This window comes from Conger conger, chromosome 9 (genome assembly GCF_963514075.1).
Source record: "Conger conger chromosome 9, fConCon1.1, whole genome shotgun sequence".
Lineage (NCBI taxonomy): Eukaryota > Metazoa > Chordata > Actinopteri > Anguilliformes > Congridae > Conger > Conger conger.
Genome location: NC_083768.1, coordinates 39,270,529 through 39,293,738, shown reverse-complemented (window position 1 = coordinate 39,293,738; position 23,210 = coordinate 39,270,529). Strand labels below are relative to the sequence as shown.

Genomic DNA, 23,210 nt, shown 5'->3' with positions numbered 1-23,210 from the left:
CACACACAGAAGCACGACACACGCACAGCACACACACACGCACAAGCACACACACACGCACACGTGCACAAGCACACACAGGCGCGCGCACGCACACAAGCACGCACACACACCCGGGCAGAGTTACCTTGCAGGTCTTGCCGGGTGGTGAAACTCTCCTGTGCTGGTGGGCCGACAGGCCTGTCCTTCAGGGGCATACGTCGTGCCACAAAGATCAGACACGACTGCAGATCTGTGCAGACAAGAAACAACTGTGTCATTAGCCTAGCAGCACGTGTCAGGTCTTACTGTGACCTGGTAACCCACGGCGCTGCTTTGGGCAGGAGACCTGGGGCGAGGGGTCATCAGGCTCTCACCTTCCCCGTCCTCCTTGATGGACTTTGGTTCAGACACGGCGAAGCACTGCATGGTCTCGTACTTCTGCTGGGGCAGCTGGTCGGGGGGCTGTGGGCTGGTGGGAGACTGGCTCTGGGGCTTCACCAGCATGCGGCAGGTGAAGGTGTGGCTGCTCCTATTAGGTGGATCACTGGCCCAAGGGACGCCATTCACTGCAGATATGGAGTAAAGTGCCACGTGTCACCAATCTGAAAACTACCAAAGGCCAGCACAAACTCACGCATCCTATGGGCTGGTCACCGGACCATGGGGCACACCAGCACAAAAGAACACTGTCTCACCAGGATAGCCAGACAGCAATGCAAAATAACATGGTTTCTCATTGACAGTCTTCAAATCTGTTCATTATTTCCAGCGACAGATGTATGCCTACTAAAAAAAAAACCTTGGCTTCAGCACCACGACCTGCCAAACTCTATGTCTGCTGCAGACAACGAGGGGCTGTTTACGTTAGCATTGCTGCTCTTAGCCACCTACTCACCCAAGGCCTTCGGCAGCAGGTTCCTGATGAACTCAGCGTGATCGCCCACGTGCAAGACGCTGTACACACTGGTGCTCATCAGCTCCTCCTGGTGGTAGCGCAGGTACTGCGTGACGTTCTCTGACACGTACACAATGTTCCCCTCCATGTTGACCACAAACAGGAACCCGTCCAGCGCCTACGTGAGGCACACAAACACCCCTGCTCATGCAAGCGTTTGCACACAAACCATAAGAACAACATGGATTTGTTGTCATCATAAAATTGATTAATCTCAGTACCTGAAACAATGCATGCACGCACGCACCACACACATACCACACACATGCACACACATATATGCACACATGCAAACACAAACATGCACCCACGTGTACATAAAGAAATACATACAAGGGCAGGCACACACAAAGGCACACATGCAGAGTACAGACAGATAGAATGGGTGCCCCCACCTCCAGCATCATGGGCCCCAGGTCATCTTTGTCGATGACGCCCTGGCCTGTGGACGAGACATCGGCTCTCTGCACCTCCCCTGCACTGGCTGAGGTAGCTTTCTCTAGAGAAGTGGTTAGACAGCAGTCCCACTTGTCAAACAAAACTACGACGGAAATTCAAAAGGCACGCATATGCACAGTGTTCGCTCGCTGCAACAATTCACAACACGCCCCTGCGGTTGCCTAATGAATCACACTTTTACAATCCTCCGCCAGAATGTGCCCAGTCACAGCGAGCGAGCACACTTGCTCTTGCGAACTCAAGCACTTCATAACATAACCCGGTTAAAATTCTTCACAGTTTACAGTGTTAAGTTTATTGCACCACGCAGCTAAACAATTCTGCTTCATGTGACAGATATTAGTGAGGAAAAGTGTATCATGTGGGGACAGTGGACAGATGGGAGACGAACTGTCATGGCTGCCATGCCTCACGCCCTGCATTGTGTGCATGAGGTGCCTCTTGAGGCAGCTGTGAGTTTTTTTAATACAGGCCACATCCCTTTGTGATGGAAATAACTGCCTGCGACTTCTAAGCAGTAAACGTTTAACTCTGGGAACTGTAGAGCTTTTCAGCATCTTTAACTGACACAAAGGTTTCTCGTGTACGATGGCCCATTGTTTGGCGCTGTTGCCATGGCACTCTGCAAAGAACGTAGCTATGCCAGGGGTGAAAGGTCACCGCTGTTCGGCCCGTGTGACACCGCGCAGCTGCTGTGCTGGAGGTATAACAATGAGAGCAGCAGGGGGTGCCGGGGTCGCACTCTTAAAACACACCACAGTCCCCCAAAATTCAGTTGCTTACTCCTGTTCAACAAATCACAAGGGGAAATAAGGTATCTTTCAGACTATGGTACAGTTTCCTGTGTAAAGAACTCTTAACATTTACACCATTCATTTCCTTTGCCAACTTTCTTGCCCAAGGAAACTGATCCAGCTGTTTATAGAGCCGGATATCTAGTGAATTAGCACAGATTAAATGCCTTTGCTACAGGGTAAAAAAAAAAAAAGCAATGCCCTCCCCGCTCAGGCTACAATCCACCAACCCTCTGATTTCTGATTACAAACATCCCTTAGACAGGATGTTGCTTAATCCCGGAGTGATTATAGAGTGCAGGTTTTACTCTGTACACCTCACAGGCCCCCGTTAGGCCATAACCGCTTAACCCTGCACACACACCGGCACACACACACGGCTCATCTTAAAACCTCTCGTCTCCTCCTTCCTGGATCTGTATTATCAAAACAAGCAATTTGCTGCCATATCAACAAAGTTTCTGGGAATTCCGCTTTCTACTTGCCAGCTGTGTCACTTCAAATATCTGAAACATGCCCATACATTGCACATAAACCCAGTACGACACAATGTTTCAGTACAATCACTGAACCCCACAACTGAAAAAGTGTAAGCTCAGAGCACAGGTTTAGGTGACAGATGTTGTAAAACAGGGTAAAGCCTTAATCTGCCAGGAGCTCGGTCTGCCTCACAGTGACATGTCGGGCCCCTGAACTGATCAAACAGAGCTGGTGTCTGGGCTTGGGGCCAGCTGCTGCAGGTGTGACTCCCAGGTGGGCCACAGTTGCTCTAACCTTGAGCAGAGCTAAACTGGAATGGCTTCCGTAAAGTAAATATGCAGCTGTATAAATGGATGAGTAAAACTACAGCTCTGTGCGTCTGCCTTGGTGAGACCATTCGACAATAAAAACAAGTGAAATAATAACACGTCGCCTTTTAAGGAGTCAGGGGAATAGTTTACCCGAATTGGCTCAGTTCAAGGTTTTTCTACTTTTTATTAGCTCTGGAAAATTGAAGACCAAGAGTTGTGCGACAGTCTGTTTGTAAATGGATCTGGGTGAAAATAAAGAGTGATTGACTGACTGAGTCACTAATTCGTTAATTGAAGCACTCGGCTGAGAAAGTGAGTGGCTTAATTGGAATCACAGAGAACATTCTATATAATAGGGGAATATCAGCAGGTGGGGGGTAGCATTGGTATGGTGGAATTTTAGGGTGCGATGCTTGGTGGTTGGCTGTACCAGAGTGATGTCACACTGGTGTGTCATCCTAAAGTACTCCGATTGTTTACAGAGCGTTGAGCCTTTGAAGCAAAGCGTTGAGCCTTACCTTGTGCTTTTATCTGCCGTATCTGCTTCACAGTCTCCTTCAGGATTGCACATTTATCAGGCTTTACGTTGAAGTTGTCGATGTCATTGAAGTTGGCGAAGATGAGCTCGGCCAGTTCTTGGATGTACTTGTTCTCTTGCTCGCGGTTTCGTTTGTCCGCGCATCGTTTGGGGCTGTGGAAACAGGGAGTGCGCTCACCTAAGAGGATTCTGGGATATGCAAAGCTGTCACGAAGCTATGATGAGAAATATATCTTCATCAAAGGACAGCAAACGAGTACAAAGCCAGTGGAAAATACAGCAACCAATATGATGAAGTCTATTTTGCTCAAAAAGCTTAAAGTCAGTTAAACTGAACTTAGAGCAGCACTATCGTCAACAATATGATGTATATGCAAGTGAAGCAAATCTTTTTGGGGGAAATAGTTGAAGGGCGGGGAGTTGATTTGACTGATGTCAAATGACAAGGGGGAAGAATGCGCACCGCTGCGTGAAAGGACGCTGATGGGAATATTGAGACATTTGACCTAAATACACGCACGCCCGCTGGTACGCAAATGGTGTAAAGTCTAAACTGAACTCATTTTCAAGAAAGTGAATGGAAATTTTTTTTTGGAAATCTACAAATAATGGAATTTTATACTTTTTTTGGTATATCTTCTTTTACACATGTTCGTGTGGTTATTGAGAATTTACTAAATTAATAAAAAAAGCTAATTTTGATTTCACTGTGGCTAAGTGCCCAGGACAGAGCAGAAAATGCTTTGGTCCAGAATCCAGCTCTCTGACCACTAGACTACTCTCAGCTGTGTAAAATGGCCGCAGCCTCTCACCTGGGGCCCAGGTGTTCAGCCACATCCTCCCTCCGCTTCCGGGACTCTGTCCGTGCTGGGTCAGAGATGCTGTCCCTCGAGATGCTCATCTTCACGGCATATCAGCTCCTGTGGGCAGACATTCACACAGGGTTACTGCCCTGCCTACCAGCTGGCCAGCTCGAGTACCATCGACACTGAGTGTCTGGGGTGTTCACGACCAGGCTTGACACAGTACTGCAGTGCTACTCAACACAGAATCTGCAGGTATTCACTCCAACCATGCACTACACCAACTGATTTCCCCGATTATTTTACCTCCTTGGTCCCGGAAGTAAGTTCATTGGTAAAATGGGGTGGTGTAATGCATGGTTGAAGTGAATACCTGCAGACAGTGCTCCTCACATGATCTTCAGCTGAATAGCCCTGCAGTACTGGATACTCGTGAGTCAGCAGCCAAAAAGGCAGCAATCTTACATTCTTGAGATCAGCTTTCTAGTGCAATCATTCAATAACAAAAATATTAACTGCAGTGCTATGAGCAGAACACTTATCAAAGTTCTTGTCTTGCTACTGTAAGGAATGTGAGTTTGTGTGAAAATAACTCCCTTCATTCATTAGTTAGTTCTATAGTTTAATGGTGTCGGGTCTTAGCCATCTGAACATTTGTACAAACAACAACCATTATTGTACTACAGACCAGTTTCAGGAGATACTTTAACTTCTTATTGTGTGAATGTCAGATGGCTAATGATAAACATACAGCCTGACATTCAGGCTGAGGAACCAGGCTAGGTTTCAGTCCACAGTTACATTTTTACAGCTGTACTCTTCAATCAAATGTGAGTAACCCATTTTCACTGATGACGAGAGTAGTGCAGAGACTAACTCAATAAATTATGTAATAATTCACCAAATCCAAGACAAATTTCCGTAAGTCTATATCCCACAAGACAGTGTTTGGACACGAGTGGCCAGCTGTTACTGGCGATCACATCACCTTTGCAACAAAGGTACGCCTTCAGGTCATCTCCTCCAGGGGCTTGCCTGTGGGCCTCGTCCGCTTCTCTCTGTCAGAGGAGACGCGATGTCACTCACACCAAAGTCATTGCAATGGATTATAACGTAATGCATCACAGCTCAGCAGCTTTGGATGAACCAGCAGAGTCGCCCGGGAGGTTTTTATTTTTGAATTTATGTATTTATTTATTTATTTTAAAAGACTGCCAACAAAAAAACAATCTTCCATCCCTAGATGGTGCTATGGCCAATTATGTATTGCCCAACTGTCAAGATGTGCTTCTGGGTTTTGGGCTGCATTACTGTACACAGAACAAGCGCTAAGGCAGATGTCCAATCCACAGGTCCTCAGGGGACATCATGTTCCTTCCCATTTGTAAAAAGAAGCACGAGCTAATTTGATCCATAATTTGATAAAAGAGCTATGTCTCCACATGGAAGCTTTATCGTCATCATTTTACAGTGTGTTTATAAGTTGCCCTGTCTCTGACCTAAAGATAAGCTTTCACTTAAAATCCAACCACATTTTTGACTGGCAATTAATGTCCAAATGTAACAGCAAACACGGCTACTAATCACAGCACTTTATAACATACAGCGGTTTCCATCCAGAGCACAGATTCTCCCAACCAAAGAAATTCAGAGTATTTTCTTGTTTTTGCATTCCAGAAAAGGGGGGAAAAAATAGCACAATGGGCTCCAATTCCCAAACCAACAACAGTTCAAGGTGACCCGGGCATAATATCATTTTTACACTCGCTCACTCCCTAATTCAGGAAGGGGGGGATGAGAAAAAGGAAAGAAATAAAGGGTGGTTGTTAAAATGGGTGTTGGGTAACATCTGTCAGTGGTTTCTGGGATATGGACAGCATGTGTGGAGGAAGAAGAGTTAGCATGAGGGAATGTGTGGGAAGAGGAGGGAGGGAGGTGTGTGTGTGTGTGTGTGTGTCAGGTGGTCACGTGATCGGCCCCACTCTGGGTCACAGTGCACTCAATGGCTCCTGCCGTACCTGCTGGGGGAGGGGCAGAGGGCAGTGCCACTGTCAGCTGACCAATCACACGCCTCCGTTTGCCTCTCAGTAAGATGCAACCCCACCCCTGATGAGCACTGGAGTCAGCACTGGCTCCTGAAAATATAGTGGCACATTTTCATGCTTTTCTTTTTGGGATAAATAAAATGCTTGAAGTGGAACCATTTTTCATCTCAGCTCTGGGGGAAGCAGAAGATAGAGGAACCAGAACCGTTTCACTTTTACTGGAGCGCTGACAGAAACCATTATGCATTTGCAGAGGGAGACTGACGGTTGTTTCCACTATGACCTTTAACATAAAACTGACAGTACAAAGGTCATATTGACAGTATAAAATAACCATATTCATGTTCATATTCACTTTAACAAATATTCAGGTTCATTTTCTATTATTTTGGTCTCCCTTGCATTTATGAATGATAAAAGTTTTTCTTCTTCTCAGAAATAAAAATATAAGACAATGATTTCAGTCCATTTCAGTATTGGGACATGCACTACCCACTGGGAATGGGTTTACTTTATATATATGTACACATTTTTTTATTATTATGTATTTATTTATTTTGATACTGAACAAAATTGTTCTCAGTAGTATTTAAACATCAGTATGAAAGGCCACTATTGCAGAGGGAGTTGGGGAGAGACTCTTTTCTTAAAAAATGTTTTTTAGACTAATTAAATCTTCTGCTGTAGCTTATCCACAAGAGGTTTGAGGTGTTGTGTGTTCAGAGATGCTCTTCTGCATACCACTGTAGCGTGCTTATTTGCATTACTGTTACCTACCTGTCAGTTTTGACAAGTCTGGCCATTCTCTGCAAACTCTCTGCATGAAAATCCCATGAGATTAGCAGTTTCTGATATACTCAAAAGACCCTGTCTGGTACCAACAATCATTCCACAGTCAAAGTTATTTATATCACATTTTTTCCGCATTCAGACATTTGGTCTGAAAAACAGCAGAACCTCTTGACCACGTCTGCATGCTTTTATGCATTCAGTTGCTGCCACATGATTGATTGATTGATTGATTAATAAACCTAATAAAGTGATCTTAATAAAGTGATCACTGAGTGTACAGTTATCAGAATGTACTCTGGAATAGGAAGTTGTGCCACGTGGATAAAAGTGGATTTGGTTTCCACTTGGAACAAAAAGGAATAACATTAAAGGAATAATAGTAATAAAAGATTTAAAAAAAAATAAAACTTAATTCAGTGCAAACCATTTTGTCAAGCTGTGGGGGAGATTGAATGCAGGTACCACCGTATCAGCTTTGTTTTGCTTCTGTTACAGATTTGCAAAAGCCCAAAATAACAACAATCACAAATCAACGGGGTTTTTATTTCATGCACCTCAAATTCAGGAGATCAATGAGATGACTGCATGACTGCTTTCCTGGAAACGCACACAAACTGCTGCTAAAATGATTCCTTGTCACAATCATTGAGCCTAGCTCCCCAAGTGATCAGGTCTGGCCGTCAAACCGCCAACCTCTCCTGTTTCTCCCTGTGGGCTATGTTCTCTGATTATTAGCCTAGCTAGCTTTCATGGAACTCTGTCCACAAGGAAAATACTTTCACTACAGCTCTAAAAGTTTATTTGTGTTCGCAGTAACTCCTGCGGCCGTATCGCTTACAAACTATAAAACACCAGACCTTTCCCGGACTTTATTACAAATCATGCATTTTCGCCAAAGACGATTCGAGGTCTGGAGAACGCTCCTTCTCTGCTCCACGCTGCCTCCAGAATTCCTCCGGATCCAGCACAAGCACGGTGTTCTGGAACACAGAGTTCTGAGCTCTTAAATAAAAAATAAAAAAGAGCAAGCGTGGAATAGTAGAACTTAATAGCGGTTTCCCGCGGCAACAAAGACGTTTATGTGGGCAGGCTTTCAAAGGGCCAGAGTACTTTAATTCCAGCGCTCTGCCATTGATCTGAAGGAAGCACACCGCAGAGCTTTACAATAAGGCAGAGAGAGAAAGAGACACTCGGTCACACGCGACTATCTCAGCACACACAGAACCTCGAGCATAGCGGGTCCAGCTCGACGCGCAAGCGAACAAGCACACACCCTCAATCAATTAGCCATCCCAATTTTACTTTGAGAGGCAAGTCGCAAATCCTTCATTATCTTCTATGGTTTGTTTGATTAGCAGATGTCGTCACCCAGTGTGACCGGCACAATGTATGTCTTTGCATAGTATACTTCAGTACGGCAGCAGCTGGACTTCTATTAAAGCCAATCAGCGTCACTGTTCATTGCCCTTGACTTGTAAATTGCCAGAATGTCCAGCTTGGGATTCAACCCAGCAACCTTCTGGTTCAGTTCCCAGTCCATAATAAGCCTTATTTTCACACAGTAAGAGACTTTCACAGTGTGCTACAGGGCCTGCTGTTCGTCAGGAAACATGTTTTGAAATACGTTTGGACAGCAGGATAGAGTTTTCTTTATGGTTGTGTACCCTGTACTCACGCACTGACTGAGATGCAACCGATACTGCAGTAAACATGATTTACCACAAGAGGGAGTCACAGTCAGTGAACAAGCCTTTTTTCACATTACGTGCAGTTACACACAGCTCTCTGCTCTCTCTTTGAAATACTACTTTTTAACTCCAAGATGTATCTTAGCATATATTTGGTCTGTATATTTCAGATGAACCTCCTGGAAGTCAAAAGTAGAGGTGGAAAAAGAGAAAAACTGAGAAAAAATAGTGTCTTGAAGGGCAAGAGGTACAGAACATCTTGCACAACACTGTATACAAGCATTGTATAAACAGCACACATGTTGATGCGCACTCAGTCATGCAATACACACATTGCTTACAAACACTGTATGTAACCACACACACACAAGGACATGCAGACATGTGTGCACGCACCCACGCACACAAACACACAGCAGTGAACAAAAATCACAAAGTGTACACGAAGGTCACACACAAGTGCATACAGACTAAATTTGCATATGAACTTAAAACAAGCAACCAACACAGATAATTAAAACATTGGGTGTAAACAGCCTGCATGGTTAAACAAATTCATACACACACACACAGTGAACAAAAATCACACATACACAGTATAAAGACACCACAGAGAATAAATACATTTAGCATGCATCCGCACACACACATTATATATACACAGTGCACGCACACACACATGCGCGCACATACAGAGACAGAGAGACATTGTATGCGTGCGCACATGCATGCAGAGAACAGTTATATAATGGTGTGTACTGAAGTGTCAGCCCTGCCTCTCTCGCTCTCTCTCTCTCTCTCTTGCTCTCTACCTCTCCCCCTCTCTCCCCCTCGCTCTCTCTCCCTCTCTCTGTACCAAAGACGCTCAACCTTTTTGTGACCTCTGCACCCCCTCCCCCCCACCTCCCAGGAACAGAGTGAACCCAGGGACCTCTTCCTACAGGAAAAACATACCGCTTCAACTTTAGCTCAGGTTAGCATATCACCATAGCAATAGAACTGCATGCTGCTAATGAATAACAACATCAATGCTCCCATACCAACAACAATAATTCCATTTTAAACACTGCAAGCAGGTACAATTCAGGCAGGCCAAAGAGTTGCTAAAGGCTAAACATAGTCATTTAGGATCCAGGTGACGTTCAAAAGCAGCAGAAACTTTAAGGCTGCAGACAGCACAGACGAGCCTTGAATACAGTGATAAAGTCCTAGGCCATGTTCAAAACCGCATACTTAGCATACTATTCAGACTACATTTCAATGAAAATCAGCCTGAAATGTAGTACGAGTCATACGCTAGTATGCTAGTATGCTAGCATGCGGTTTCGAACAGAGAATCCTGTGCTGCCCATGCCAGTGTTGACTGCGGCTGTTAGCTCTGTGAGGAGGCACACAATTGGCCACAGCTTTGACCCAGGAGGGAGGGCTCCAGTTGGTAGGAATTCCCCCAACTCATCGCAAGCAAGCCATGGCTGCATTGCAAAAATAAAGGCCGCCTTAATGAGCGTTTTTAGTCTGGTAATAAGACTTAGGCCCTCGCAGCGCAAAATGCGGCTTGATGAGGGTGTGTTGGTCCGGTCGCAGTCTGCCTGAAATTAACATCTTATTTATGAAGGCTACAGCTGTTAAAACACGTGTTTAGTGCTTTGATTATCTTCACTCGTGGCGATATCCATGCATCGGCTGCCACGTAAAAGCATATCCAGCGCAGGACAAAATGCGTACACATTCCAGTCGGGGCGGCTAGTGTAGTTTGAATAAAATGCGAGATGTAACGTTGCAATGAGCTTGACTATTGCCGGGATAGAATGGGAACGTCCTGTGGGAGTTTCCAGTATATCTTTTATTTCTCCCAGAAGCGTAATTATTTGTATGGCAGGGTGTTTGTCACAGAAATCGCAGTCCCTTTAATTCTATGTTTCTTTTTCTGCAATTGTTTTGGAGGATAACTAATCAAAACACACACACTCTTTCCACGATGGACAAAAGTGATTAAAAGCAGCATATCATTGCATCTACTCATATTTTTTACTAGCGGCAACACCGATATATATATTTTTTACTTCAGTTACTGTCACTACAATTGAGCATGTTATTTCAGTCAGAGATATTGCTTAGCTTAAGTCAAACTTTCTCACTTAATTGGCACTTTTTGTCTCATTTAGCAAAATAGTAATAGAAATAAGATTTTAAGTCAAAATATAAGACTAAGACACTTGTTAAGACTGACTTATTTTTTCAGTGTGAACCATTTTTCCTCATTAGCTAGCCAGGCTGACGCATATACAGCTCCTACTCCCATTCCTCTCTCTTTATTTATAAAGGATACTTGTTGTATGTATAGTTAATCCATAACCTGCACATGAATTAAATGAGGCCGAAGCTGGCCATAAATCACACGACTGACTCACTGGCAGGAAGTCTAACTAATATGGTGTATTTTGGCACTGTGCCTTTCTAATGTTTGCTCTGATAGTGTGTCATAATATGTGCATAACACCAAGCAGAAATGGAATGGTCCCAGTGGGTTAATATATTATCATTTTACTGAAATCTAATTTTATTGCACTGCAGTCATGACTTCTGACCAATTCAATTCCTATTCAAACCAACTTCTTCCATTGAGAAAGAGTTTTGATGGGCTTACACTGGTGACTCAAATGCAATGTTAGAATCACCCATTATAGGGGTTCATGAGGTGTCATAATATCAGCAGCAATGCATGGAGCTACTGCACCGAATGAATGGTACACAGCAAAACACTACGACTAGTCTTGCATCATGACTCCCAACTCTGTAACTATGAGGAGGTGCGCTCCCCCATTAGTACCCCACAACTCTGACACAATAACAAGGTGTGTGCTACCCCCTGGATTGTACCTCCTTTGCCATAAATCTTAATTTGTGTGAGGGGTGGTTTAAGAGTAAGAACAGCTACTGCCCGCCAGAACTTTATTTACTATGGTCTGACCCAAGGTTTTTTTTTGTTGTTGTTATTGTCATAGGAACGAGGGCACAGAAATAAGTACAACTTACAGAAAAGAATGCACACGGAAACCAAGAAAACTTCTGGCTTAAAAACACAAAGCCTGGCTTAAAAACATACAGTCTGGCTTAAAAACACAGACAGAGCCTGGCCTGGGACTGCAGAGGCCCTTTCACGACTAAACCGGACAGTAGCCTAACCCTAACCCTAACCCTGTTATGGGTTTAAAGCAATGACTAAGACCAGAGAGAGCAGCGTATCCGGCGCTCTTTCCTGCATGGTGACACGGCAGAAGGCAGGGGCCGGTAGGGGTTCGGGACCCGGCGAGGGCCCCGGGGCTGGTCTCTAACTGCCCGGCAGCTCATTGCTCTGCCCCCTCCTCTGAGGGACCGGCACGCTCACCAGCCAGCGCGCCTGTAGCTGGCCACTGTCACAGTCCTTTTCCTGCAGTTTATTCATCTTCATCCTCCTGATCACCCGCCCGGGAGGGGGTCCACACCAGGGACCTTCTCCGAGTACTCGTCTGGCACCAGGCCCGAAAAACGTCCGGTTCTCACGCACGCCCTCCCAAACCTCGCCACATGCGCAAAGGTCAATGGTCACCGTGGCGTTCTCAACGGGTCATGCAAATCAGCACCCAGACCCTCTGAAGATCGCTTTATTATCATAATAACGCAACTCTTCGGTGGTAGAGACAGACGTGCATTATTTAGACATTATTGAACATAATTAGATATCGTTTTTATGCATACTAAGGTACACAAGAACATCCAAATGCCAAAACCATATCAGCCTCAGCGGGGGCTGGTGGATGATGCAGGGGCATGATGTTACATCATGAAGAATAAAGATTATTTTTATATAAATGTCTGCTTGCTGAAGCACCAATATTCACTCGCAGCAGGACGTCAGCACAGCTGTTGACCCAGAATTCTGCAGAGTGGACAGATGTTGGGCTCCAGTTGTTGTGTGTTCCTGTGGTCTGGTTCTGTAATTGTCTTTGTGCACAGAGAGGAGACCCGTGTGTACCTCTGCTGTACTAAAATACTTCCACTTCAAAGACCCAAATGAAGACATTTGCTGTGCTTAGGTTTATGAGAGGAACCAAATTTTATGTATTATTTTACAGTACCCCCTCCATTTACTAGGATAGAGATAATCCCTTCCATACGCACGGGCAAACAGAGAGAAAGTTTACTGCGAATGTATTGTGAAAGCAATATCAAAGCCATGCACAGCACTCACTCAAAATGTAACTAAAACTGAATTTCACTCGACATAATATTGGTTCGAATATTAAAGCTAGACAGTCAGTCATAAAGTGATTTTAGTGATAGGAGGAGGAGACTTCATGTATGTCAAAATAGGTTTAGAGATCATGTGTCATCAGTGACATTGATCTGAACCAATAACAGTGCTTTGTGATAGAGGATCGTCTATTTGTTAATAGGTGTCAGGTGACCAACAATACATGGAAGCTCCTCATAATATGGGGTTCATGAAACTGTCCTATCCCAAGAACATTGCTTTGGACTTTCTTGTGGTGGTCAGTGGGGTGTGAAGGGCTTAGACAGTGACTATATCACTAAGAAATGCCCTCCACACAAAGTGAAGACTTTTGTAAAATGTTAAAATAACACCCAAGCGATGTCTCTCTGCTGTGTTATTTCCAGGCTTGCTTTTTTATTTTATTTGGTTACGCGAAGCACAGCTGCTGTTTGAAAATCACTCGTGCTCCATGATGGTGGAACAGACAGCCAACACAATGTCACAACATGTTACAGATGAACTTTGCTTTGGGAGAAGCTTGACCTTTAGCACAGGGTAATTCAACGGGAATGCCAGTTTACAGCATTGGGCATGTGCGTAGTAAGTCATCCAAACAGAAACAGGAAGAAGGGAGCACCAGAAGATTGAGGTGCGTTATCTGTGGGAGTTTGCCACATCATTTCAGACGTTACGTGAAACAGCCATTTTGTGGCAGGAGGAATACTCCCATCATATACGGTCACCAGAATGCAGACTGAGCTCTTCATAAAACAGGAATGGCAGTTCTTCCTGCAACCCGTGCACACAAGTAACATTAGTACAGCTTACTGCAGTCTTACACTGGTGACATCTCACAGGACAACACTGCCCGTTGAGAAGAAAACAGTTGCCTGGATGCTGCATATAGCGGCGAAGCTGCTGTCCTTATGGAGGTTTACATGCCACATTTATGCATTCTCGTGCTGGTGACTCACGCAGGGAGATTCTAGGCCCCGTTCTGTTTAAACAGTAGGTTTCAGAAAGCCTTCTGCAGCTCTAAACTAATCACAAAGTAGAAATAAAAACTACAAAAGCCTCCTCTAGTGGGTTTCGTCATCACCTTTGTCACACATGCTCATCTAAATACATTTTGCAGTTTTATGCAATTTCCACCTCAGCTCGGAATAATCCATCTCAGTTAATGTCTAAGCTGATTTTAACCTACTAATCCATCTAGCTAATTGACAAACATGCTTATGTTCTGATGTTATTCAATTGGAATAAACCCACAGCTGGTCAACGACATTAAAAATAATTAGTGAATAGAACCCACCCCCCACCCCCCAAAAAAAGAAAGAGAAAAGAAAAAAATTCTGACATATGAATTTAATGGCATGTGATATTTCTGAAGCTTATTTTTGTCTTAATTTATGTTTATGTGAAAAAACCCACAGTTGTAAAAACTGTTAAATCACTGCCAGATGCCTGTAGAGGATTCCTTCTACTTGACCACTCGCATTTCTAACTTTATATGCCAATTTTATGTGTGGGTCATGGAGGGGCACTGGTGGGTATATTGCTGGAATGTTCAAGTGTATGTACACTGCTGTGTAAATGTATCAGACCTTTGCATTTTTCCGCTCTGATGGAAACTACAGGTTTGTGTGTCACTGAAGCTGTATGGAACGTTTTGAGCAGAGAAAAAGAGTGAGAAACAGCCATGGCACCCGAATCTAGATTTGGAAGGTTCTTGAAGAAGTATGGAACAGCAATTTATGAAAGTATTTGAAATTGTAATCATGTCGGTAGTTCTGAAGGGACAGGGTGGACAGTAACAGTAACAGTAACAGTAACACTTGCTATGGGCTATGTTATACATTTGGTTAAATGACTAAGATGTTCTTTTTCATAAAGGGGTATTTGCAGAATATTTGCATTTATTACAAAGAGTAGAAAAATGTATATAATAGCACAGTGCTGTGAAAAAGTATTTGCTCCTTTCCTGATTTCCTCTATTAATGCATATTTGGGCTCAGATCTGTAGACAAAATATAATATTGGACAAAGGGAACCGGAGTAAACAATTTCTTTTTCAAAATTATTAAATTCAGTCAATGTGAAGAGTTATCAAAAAAAATCCAATTTTTTAATTGGGAAAAAGTAATTTCCCAATTAAACTTAACTGGTTGCACCACCTTTAACTGCAACCAAACACATCATATAAGTTGATATCAGCCTTCCACGTCACAGTGGAGGAATTTTAGTTCTTTGCAGAACTGCTTTAATTCAGAAAAATCTGTAGGTTTTTGAGCGTTAATTGCTTGTTTCAATTCCTGCCACAGCATCTCTATTGGATTCAAGTGAGGACTTTGACTAGGCCACTCCAAAACTTCCGTTTTTCAGGCATTCAGATGTGGACTAGATTTTGCGTGTTGGATAATTGCTTGCTGCATATGCCTTGCTGCATAACCCAATTATGCTTCAACTCCCTAACAAATGACTGGACATTCTCCTCACACATGTTCAGGTACAGAGCAGAATTTAGTTTCTTCAATAAAGACAAGTTGTCCAGGTTTCTGGGGCAGCAAAGCATCCTCAAATCATCCCACTATCACCATGTTTGACTGATGGTCATACTGTAAAATGCGGCATTTGCATTACGTCAAAACCTAATTGGGGACCCATGTCATCCAAAAAACCTTCACTTTTGACTCGTCTGTCCATAGAACATTATCCAAAAAGGCTTGGGTATCATCCAGATGCCTTTTTTGCAAATGCAAGAAAATCATTGATTTTTCGCTTTGTTAGCAGTGGTTTCGACTTGGCTACTCTCATTAATCAATTTTTTGCGCAGTCCCTTATTGTGGAGTGATGAGCACTGACCTTTGCTGAGGCTAGAGAGACCTGCAGGTCTTTCAATGTCCTTCTGGGCTCTTTTATGACTTTCTGGATTGTCGCTGCACCCTTGGATACATTTTGGCAGGCCAGCCGCTCCTGGGAAGATTCATCACTGTTCCAAGTGTTCTCGATTTGGTACTGTATGATCATTGCCACCAGTGATCAGCACACTTGATGGTCAATCAGAAGGAATTTTGGTTTAAACGAGAGATTTATACAATAATGTTGAGCAATAATGGTAAGTTGCTAACAATTTAGCAATATCCATCGGCCAATCATACATTGTCCTTTCCAGACAGATATTTCAGTAACTTTTTTTCATCATCTCTTCTGGAATTTCCTTTGATCCTGTCATAGTGTGCTTCTGGAAACTTTGTGGTGACTGCTTCCCTATGATGGTACAGTTCAATATGAGTGAGACTCAACAGGGCTGGCTGCAATCAAGGCTGGCTGTGTTCACTCAGCTGAATCTATTTATCAACTTGGTTAATTGGTCATGTGAGTAATTAAGGGTGCAATTATTTTTTCACAAGGTTGATATGGGTGTTCGATAACTTTTTTCATTACGTCCAACAATTTTAAAAATGTGTGTTGCATTTACTCAGTTTCCTTTGGTCTAATATTGCATTTTGTCTAAAGAGCAGAAATCATTCTATGTGATAAATATGCAATAATGCAGGAAATCAGGAAGGGGGGTGAACAGCAATTTATGAATATATAATAAAATATATTATTCAGTAAGTGATACCCAAATTTGATTGTCTGAAAACAAATCAACACATGCTGGTCTTCACAGAGAAGTTCAGCAGTGCCCGGAAATGTCAAAGGGAAGTGGTTTTTCTGTGATATCAGGGGGGAATTCACCAGAACCCTGTGACTGGTCATTTCACAGGGGTCCAAGGGTTGGACTACTCTTACAGAGCTTACTGAGTGGAGCAACAGCACTTCAGGAACCAGTGCTATCCCAACTCAGGATCAAATTGTTAATCGTAGATCAAACATGCACACCCCAACTTTGTTCCCCCACCCTACCTGCAACCAGAGTAAATCCCTCCCCATCCTCTTCTGCCACTCTGCTCCACCCACAGCACATGGGTCAGACAAACCAACAAGTAATTTTGATCCGTTAAACTGCTTTCAGGAGTTGCCATTCTTTTTTAACAGTAAGCCAAAACCTAGAGACAGAGATACAGGCCTTTTAGAGAAGTGATGGGGAGAGGGTATCTCTTCTGAACTCTTTATGGTTAACTTCTCATATAACAATGCGTTTCCAGTGAAATTCAGACATAGTGCAATACTTTCCGTTCCAATATAACAGAAACCAGAAACAGAGGTTTGTCAGGCCACTACAACACACACTACACACTCACCTGCACTGTTGTGCAGACAAGAAAGCAGCATGATAAAATACAAATTCTGAAAACCCCAGACATGACTGCTTTCAGTATTCATTCATGTAATTTGGCTATTTAAGGAGCTATGCTCTAATCACAATGGTTCCAAACATTTATTTTGATCCACAAATATTCCTCTGACGGCATTCTCACACACAAATTATACAAATAGTAAAAATTAATCACCTCATTCTTTTTTTCCTCAAACACCTCAAGTTTCAAGGTAGCAATACTGGTGCAGAAAGAAAAATACTGCCAAATATAAACTAGCAACAATAAACAAACCAACCTTATTCAAGATCAATATGTAAAACAATGCAGAAGGCAAGGTTGTCAGAGTAGGCAGCTCTCCAGTTTCACAAGTCGAGTTAAACGCATTAAAATGGATCTCCCAGCCATTAGAAACCTCCGAATCTGCACATGATGTCATGGTGAAAGCAGACCTGATATGTTCAAAGAACAGAGGCCGGTGTGCATGATGCAACACCTTACAAAGTACAGCTTGCGCAACAGAACAGACAACATGTTCTCTCCACAGATCACCGTGCTGCAATTACACCTCCACGGCAGATCTGGTGCCGCAGGGCTGCGCAAACAGTAGCATCGCAGTGAATAACCATCTCTCAGACCAATCAAGATTCCTGAAGTCCGCGATGTGAGACTCAAACCCAGACACTGTGGGAGTGTATAACTGTCTCAGACTCCTCAGACTTATGACCTTAGTAAACCATGAGCCTGACACAGTTAATGCTGTAATTCAGTGGTCTTCATTCCTGGTCCTAAAGAGCCGCAAGGTGTGCTGGTTTTTGTTTTTGCCTTAATAGCAGCAACCAATTCAGACCCAAGAAACCAGGTGAGGTGAGTTAACTGCTTTCATTGATCAATTAAGTGCTGAGTAACAACAAAACCCAGCACACCCTGCAGCACTCCAGGACCACGAGTGAGGACCACTGCTGTAACTGAAGATATGGAAGTCCACCCAATATCCAGGAATGTGGGCCTTTATCCAAAGCGCTGTACAATTGATGCTTCTCATTCACCCATTCATACACACACTCACACACCGACAGCGATTGGCTGCTATGCAAGGCACCGACCAGCTCATCAGGAGCATTTGGGGGTTAGGTGTCTTGCTTAGGGACACTTCGACACAGCCCGGGAGGGGGATCGAACCGGCAACCCTCCGACTGCCAGACGACTGCTATTACTGCCTGAGGCAATGTCGCCCCAGTGATCAGTTAGCCTACTTCATCTGATGAAACATGATCTAATATAAGTTGGGCACCAGTTAGAGGGGAGCAATCTAAAATGCAATCAGACACAGGAGCAATGCAGGGCACCACCCTCATCGACAGTAACTTCAATATGCAGACACCAGACATAGAGCACCTGGGATTTCAAAAAATTATATATTTATATTTATTTTTTGCTCCATAATTATTGGCACCCATCCATCCATCCATCCATCCATCCATCCATTATCTTAAACCGCTTATCCTGAACAGGGTTGCAGGGGGGCTGGAGCCTATCCCAGCATACATTGGGTGAAAGGCAGGAATACACCGTGGACAGGTCGCCAGTCCATCGCAGGGCACACACACCATTCACTCACACACTCATACCGATGGGCAATTTAGACTCTCCATTCAGCCTAACCTGCATGTCTTTGGACTGCGAGAGGAAACCAGAGTACCCGGAGGAAACCCACGCGACACAGGGAGAACATGCAAACTCCACATAGAGTCTGGAGATGGCCATTGCAGAATGTGGTTCATGTTTTTACTTAAGCATTTCTGTGTGGATTCTGATGTTTGGAGTCATTGTCCTGCTGTACAATTTACACATGACCACATCTCATCCTGGCAGAGTCAACCAGATGGTACCATGTTGAATTCCTTGTGCCATTGATCTTAAATAGTGCCCCTGGACAACTGGCAGCAAAACATCTCCCAAACATCAATGACCCACCGGCTTATTTGACAGTAGATACGAGGTGCTTCTCCTTGTATGCATTCCATTTTTCTGCCAAACATGTTGATGGTGTGGCCAAAACATCCAATTTTGGTCACATCTGACCATAATTCCAATGAGGTTTGGCAAACTCAAGATAGTTTTGCTTATTGCGTTCAGTTAAGACTGTCTTTGTGCCACCCTTCCAAAGAGTTTGTTGGTAACATTGAAACATGAGAGTAAATGTATTGAAATGAAGGTAAATCATTTTCCCATATGTTTTAACATAAAATATAGATCATTATCTGTGTTATTTATCATCTTCTTTTCATCAATTTTTATCATTAAGGGTACCAATAATTCTGAAGCCCACTGTATATAGTCCATATAGGCCTACAGGTGTGCATGGGCTCAATGCAGCATACATGTGAAGCTCTACACGCTCCATTTGATTGTAACCATCTAAAACGGACAGACACACAGAACAAGTGCGGGAGAGACGCAGGGAGCCAATTTGCAAAAGGGGGCAATAATTACATTACATTAATGGCATTTTGCAGACACTCTTATCCAGAGTGATGTACAACAAAGTGCGAAGTGCATACCCATAACCAGGGACAAATGAGCTGAAAGACCAAAGAGGGAAGTACAGTTTCAAGTGCTGGATTTGATTTGGATTTGAGGTCCAGATTTGATGATTGTGGTTTAGAGGAACCCATGGTTGTTACCACCAGAAAGAACAGTCACTGCAGTTGGATACTTGAGAAGGCATGCAGTTACTTCAGAATAAATAGTTCAGTCTTGGAATTATACTCACCTGACTCATTGAAGCCTAACAAGTAAATCACCTGGGTCTGGGCCTTATTAATCATCTTTTGAAAAAGTAACAAAGAATAATCTGAACAGGTTCCCAAACTTTTGCACAGGGCCCCTTTCCTTTATTTAAAAAAAATAATTTATTAACAGAAAACAATTTATGTAAAAACAATCTTTCTTTAGAAAGGTCTCATGTTTATCTACCATTTAGAGTTCAGGTTTGCTTTCAATCACATACAGATTGATAGTAACATACATTTAAACAAGGGGTGCCCAAACCTGTGGACTAACAAGAATTATCGTTACATTATCATGCTGCAGTTCGAAGAACAACGTATCTAAACTTGTGGTAGTGGCTAGTGGGCAACTATTTTACATGTTCCAGCGTGACACTTTGAAAAGTTCTGTTTAGACCAGGGGTAGGCAACTCCTTTCCTGTAGGGCTGGTATGTATGGAAGTTTTCATTGTCACCGATTACACTGGCCAAATTAGCTAATTAGCTATAGTATTGCTGGTTTAACCATAAATCATTCAGTTTCAAAAATGAAATTCACAAGAATTTGATCTAAAATATATAATAAAAAATAAAAAAATGATTGTGCCGATTAAAAAATTAAGTGCAGAGGACGGCATAAAATCCAGAAATAGATACCACTCTACTTGCCCACCCTTGTTTGAACAAGTTAGCATAGCATATTCTACAGTGACTTTAGTGATTCCAAACTATGGACTAAAATGCCATAAACTTATGAGAAGAGCACAAAGTCTACAGTGGTGCTGGTGCATTGTTGAGGCCTGTTCTCTTTCTTAAATCTCAATATAATTGAATATTTGAAAATAATATACTTTATATGGGTCTATCTGTATCATGGTTAAAAACGCACTCTGATCAAAAAGCACAGAATAATTTATTATGTAGGCGACAGACTACAGAATCTGCATAATGCAGGGCGTTCAGCTAAAGTGGGCCAATGCTATCACATTAGCGGTCTCTGCACATTTCTGGAGGTCAATTGATCGTTGTGCCTGAAGTCTGAACAACCTGATCTTTCTCCACATGGTTAGAATGTGATAACATGACACATCGTGCACATGTGCAACGTGCGTCCTAATCACGCAGTGATGTCACTGGGGCTCTGAGCTGCCACTCGAGTTGCAGCCGTAGAATGCAGTTTATCCAGTGCAGTAAGTAATTACAACCATACCACACATGCATCATTGCATGAGCAGTTTTCAAAAGAACGATTTATTTGAAGGCTTTAGGTGAAAAGTATCAAAAGTCAATTTAAAGTTAAACTTTTTTTTTTGGCTAGAAATGTTTCCCCCGAAGTAGAACATTATTTTTAAAAGTCGATTTAAGGACTGAAACATTACCTATAATACTAAGAACAAGAATGTCCCATTATGTCGTTGCGGCCACATTCACTTTCTCTTGAATACCCGAGGCTACCCATCGGCTACCGAACGCGGTCAATGTGTTCGACCCACAAAGACAACCCTCTTCTGTTTGCAAATGCGCGTCATATTACGTCACCCCCGAAGGCTGATGGTTTGAAAAGCAATCACGAGGTTATTCATTGTCGCTTCCAACTTGTAAAAGTTGTAACCGACACAAAAATAATATAACGGCCAAGGTGAAATCTGGAAGTTTAGCTGGCAGTAACAGCAAACGGCAACAAAATAACATCATATTAAATCGATGTTACAGTGATAAATTCAACGTCGACCATTATCGTAGGCTAATGGTTACCTATTGGACACTGCCGCTGTTCCTTTCAGTTTTAACACGGTTTATCTTGCAACAGAATTACAGCGCCAAGGCTACAATCGCTCATATATACATTAAGGGAGAAATACTTCACTAACCACGCATCAATAAGGAATATACCATTGCAAAATCAACTTTGTACAAATTCATTCATCCCACGAGGCTGAATCACTCCGACTAACTAACGTTGCCCAAAGTCACAATCTAACCCCTGACAACCAAACGCGAACTGTCACTAAAGAAACGAAGTATTCACAAACCTACAAGAAATAAAACACTCAAACAACTAGCTGTTGAGAGTGTTAGCCAGTCCGCTATTTAGTTAACACGCCGCGACGTCTGTGATCAATGATCTTTTGCAGTCTTGGTAGGTTACAATTGCAACGCAAACACATATGAACTCCCTCACCCCAACCCCACCACCTCACAGGGCGAAATAAAGAGCTCACCAGAACTTGTTCTCCATAACTTACCATAGGTAAAATCCTTATAGATTCCTGATGTTTAGTCCGGCTCTGACCTTCGGGGTTTATGAAACCGCACTGTACGTATCCGCCATGTTTCCAGCCTGCTTGTTTACTCAGCCAGCATTGCACACCCCCCTTCTCCCTCCCCCAATACGGCGAGAGCATGATCACAGAGGATTAGCAAGAGCGATTGTCTGTGATCAAATCTGCCCATCGCGACGAAAACGATGACAACGTCCGAAAACGAAACTTGCTGATGTTAACATGGGCAAAGTGGACAAAACTATATGTGGACAATTCAACCATAAACAGCATACTCGTCCACAGGCCGTTAGCATAAAGGGTAATAAAGACCTCCAGGACACGAAACCAAGTAGTGCTACGCTGTAGACAAACGGTATCTCTGCTGAGAAACCCTTAACCGCAAATCAGTGAAAATCAATCACATAGGTCATCAATTACTGTACCATATACAGTCCCCTCCAAAAGCATTGGAACAGCAAGGCCAATTCCTTTGTTTTAGCAATACCCTAAATACATTTGTGGTTGAGATGAACACGAAACAAGAGTTCAAAATTTCAGCTTTCATTTCCTGGTATTTACAATGTGTTAAACTACTTAAAACATAGCACCTTTGGTATCAGACCACCCAATTTAGGTGAGCAAAAGTATTGGAACAGAGAGTATTTAAGTAAATGAAAGTAAATAACACTTAAAATTTGGTAGCATATCCCTTACTTGCAATAATTGCATCAAGCTTGTGACCCATTGGTATCACCAAACTGTTGCATTCTTCTTTTGTGATGCATTTCCAGTCTTTTACTGCAACCTCTTT

At 43.0% G+C, this 23,210-nt stretch overlaps 1 protein-coding gene across 5 annotated transcripts in view; it reads right to left on the bottom strand.

Moving 5' to 3' along the window:
* The window catches only part of LOC133137151 (nuclear receptor coactivator 2-like), a 42,495-nt gene that overhangs the window by 14,669 nt on the left and 4,616 nt on the right, over window positions 1–23,210 (bottom strand). For 3 of the 5 annotated variants that reach the window (XM_061255223.1, XM_061255227.1, XM_061255226.1), the window contains exons 1-8: window positions 22,382–22,502; window positions 5,311–5,380; window positions 4,332–4,439; window positions 3,500–3,672; window positions 1,333–1,436; window positions 878–1,055; window positions 357–548; window positions 128–232 (exon numbers count right to left, since the gene is read on the bottom strand). In XM_061255223.1, coding sequence (XP_061111207.1) covers window positions 128–232; window positions 357–548; window positions 878–1,055; window positions 1,333–1,436; window positions 3,500–3,672; window positions 4,332–4,420 — 841 coding nt within the window. In that variant the 5' untranslated portion in view covers window positions 4,421–4,439; window positions 5,311–5,380; window positions 22,382–22,502. Of the gene's footprint in view, window positions 1–127; window positions 233–356; window positions 549–877; window positions 1,056–1,332; window positions 1,437–3,499; window positions 3,673–4,331; window positions 4,440–5,310; window positions 5,381–6,340; window positions 6,513–22,381; window positions 22,503–23,210 lie in introns of those variants that run through there. The other 2 variants (XM_061255225.1, XM_061255224.1) reach the window with 2 other exon arrangements.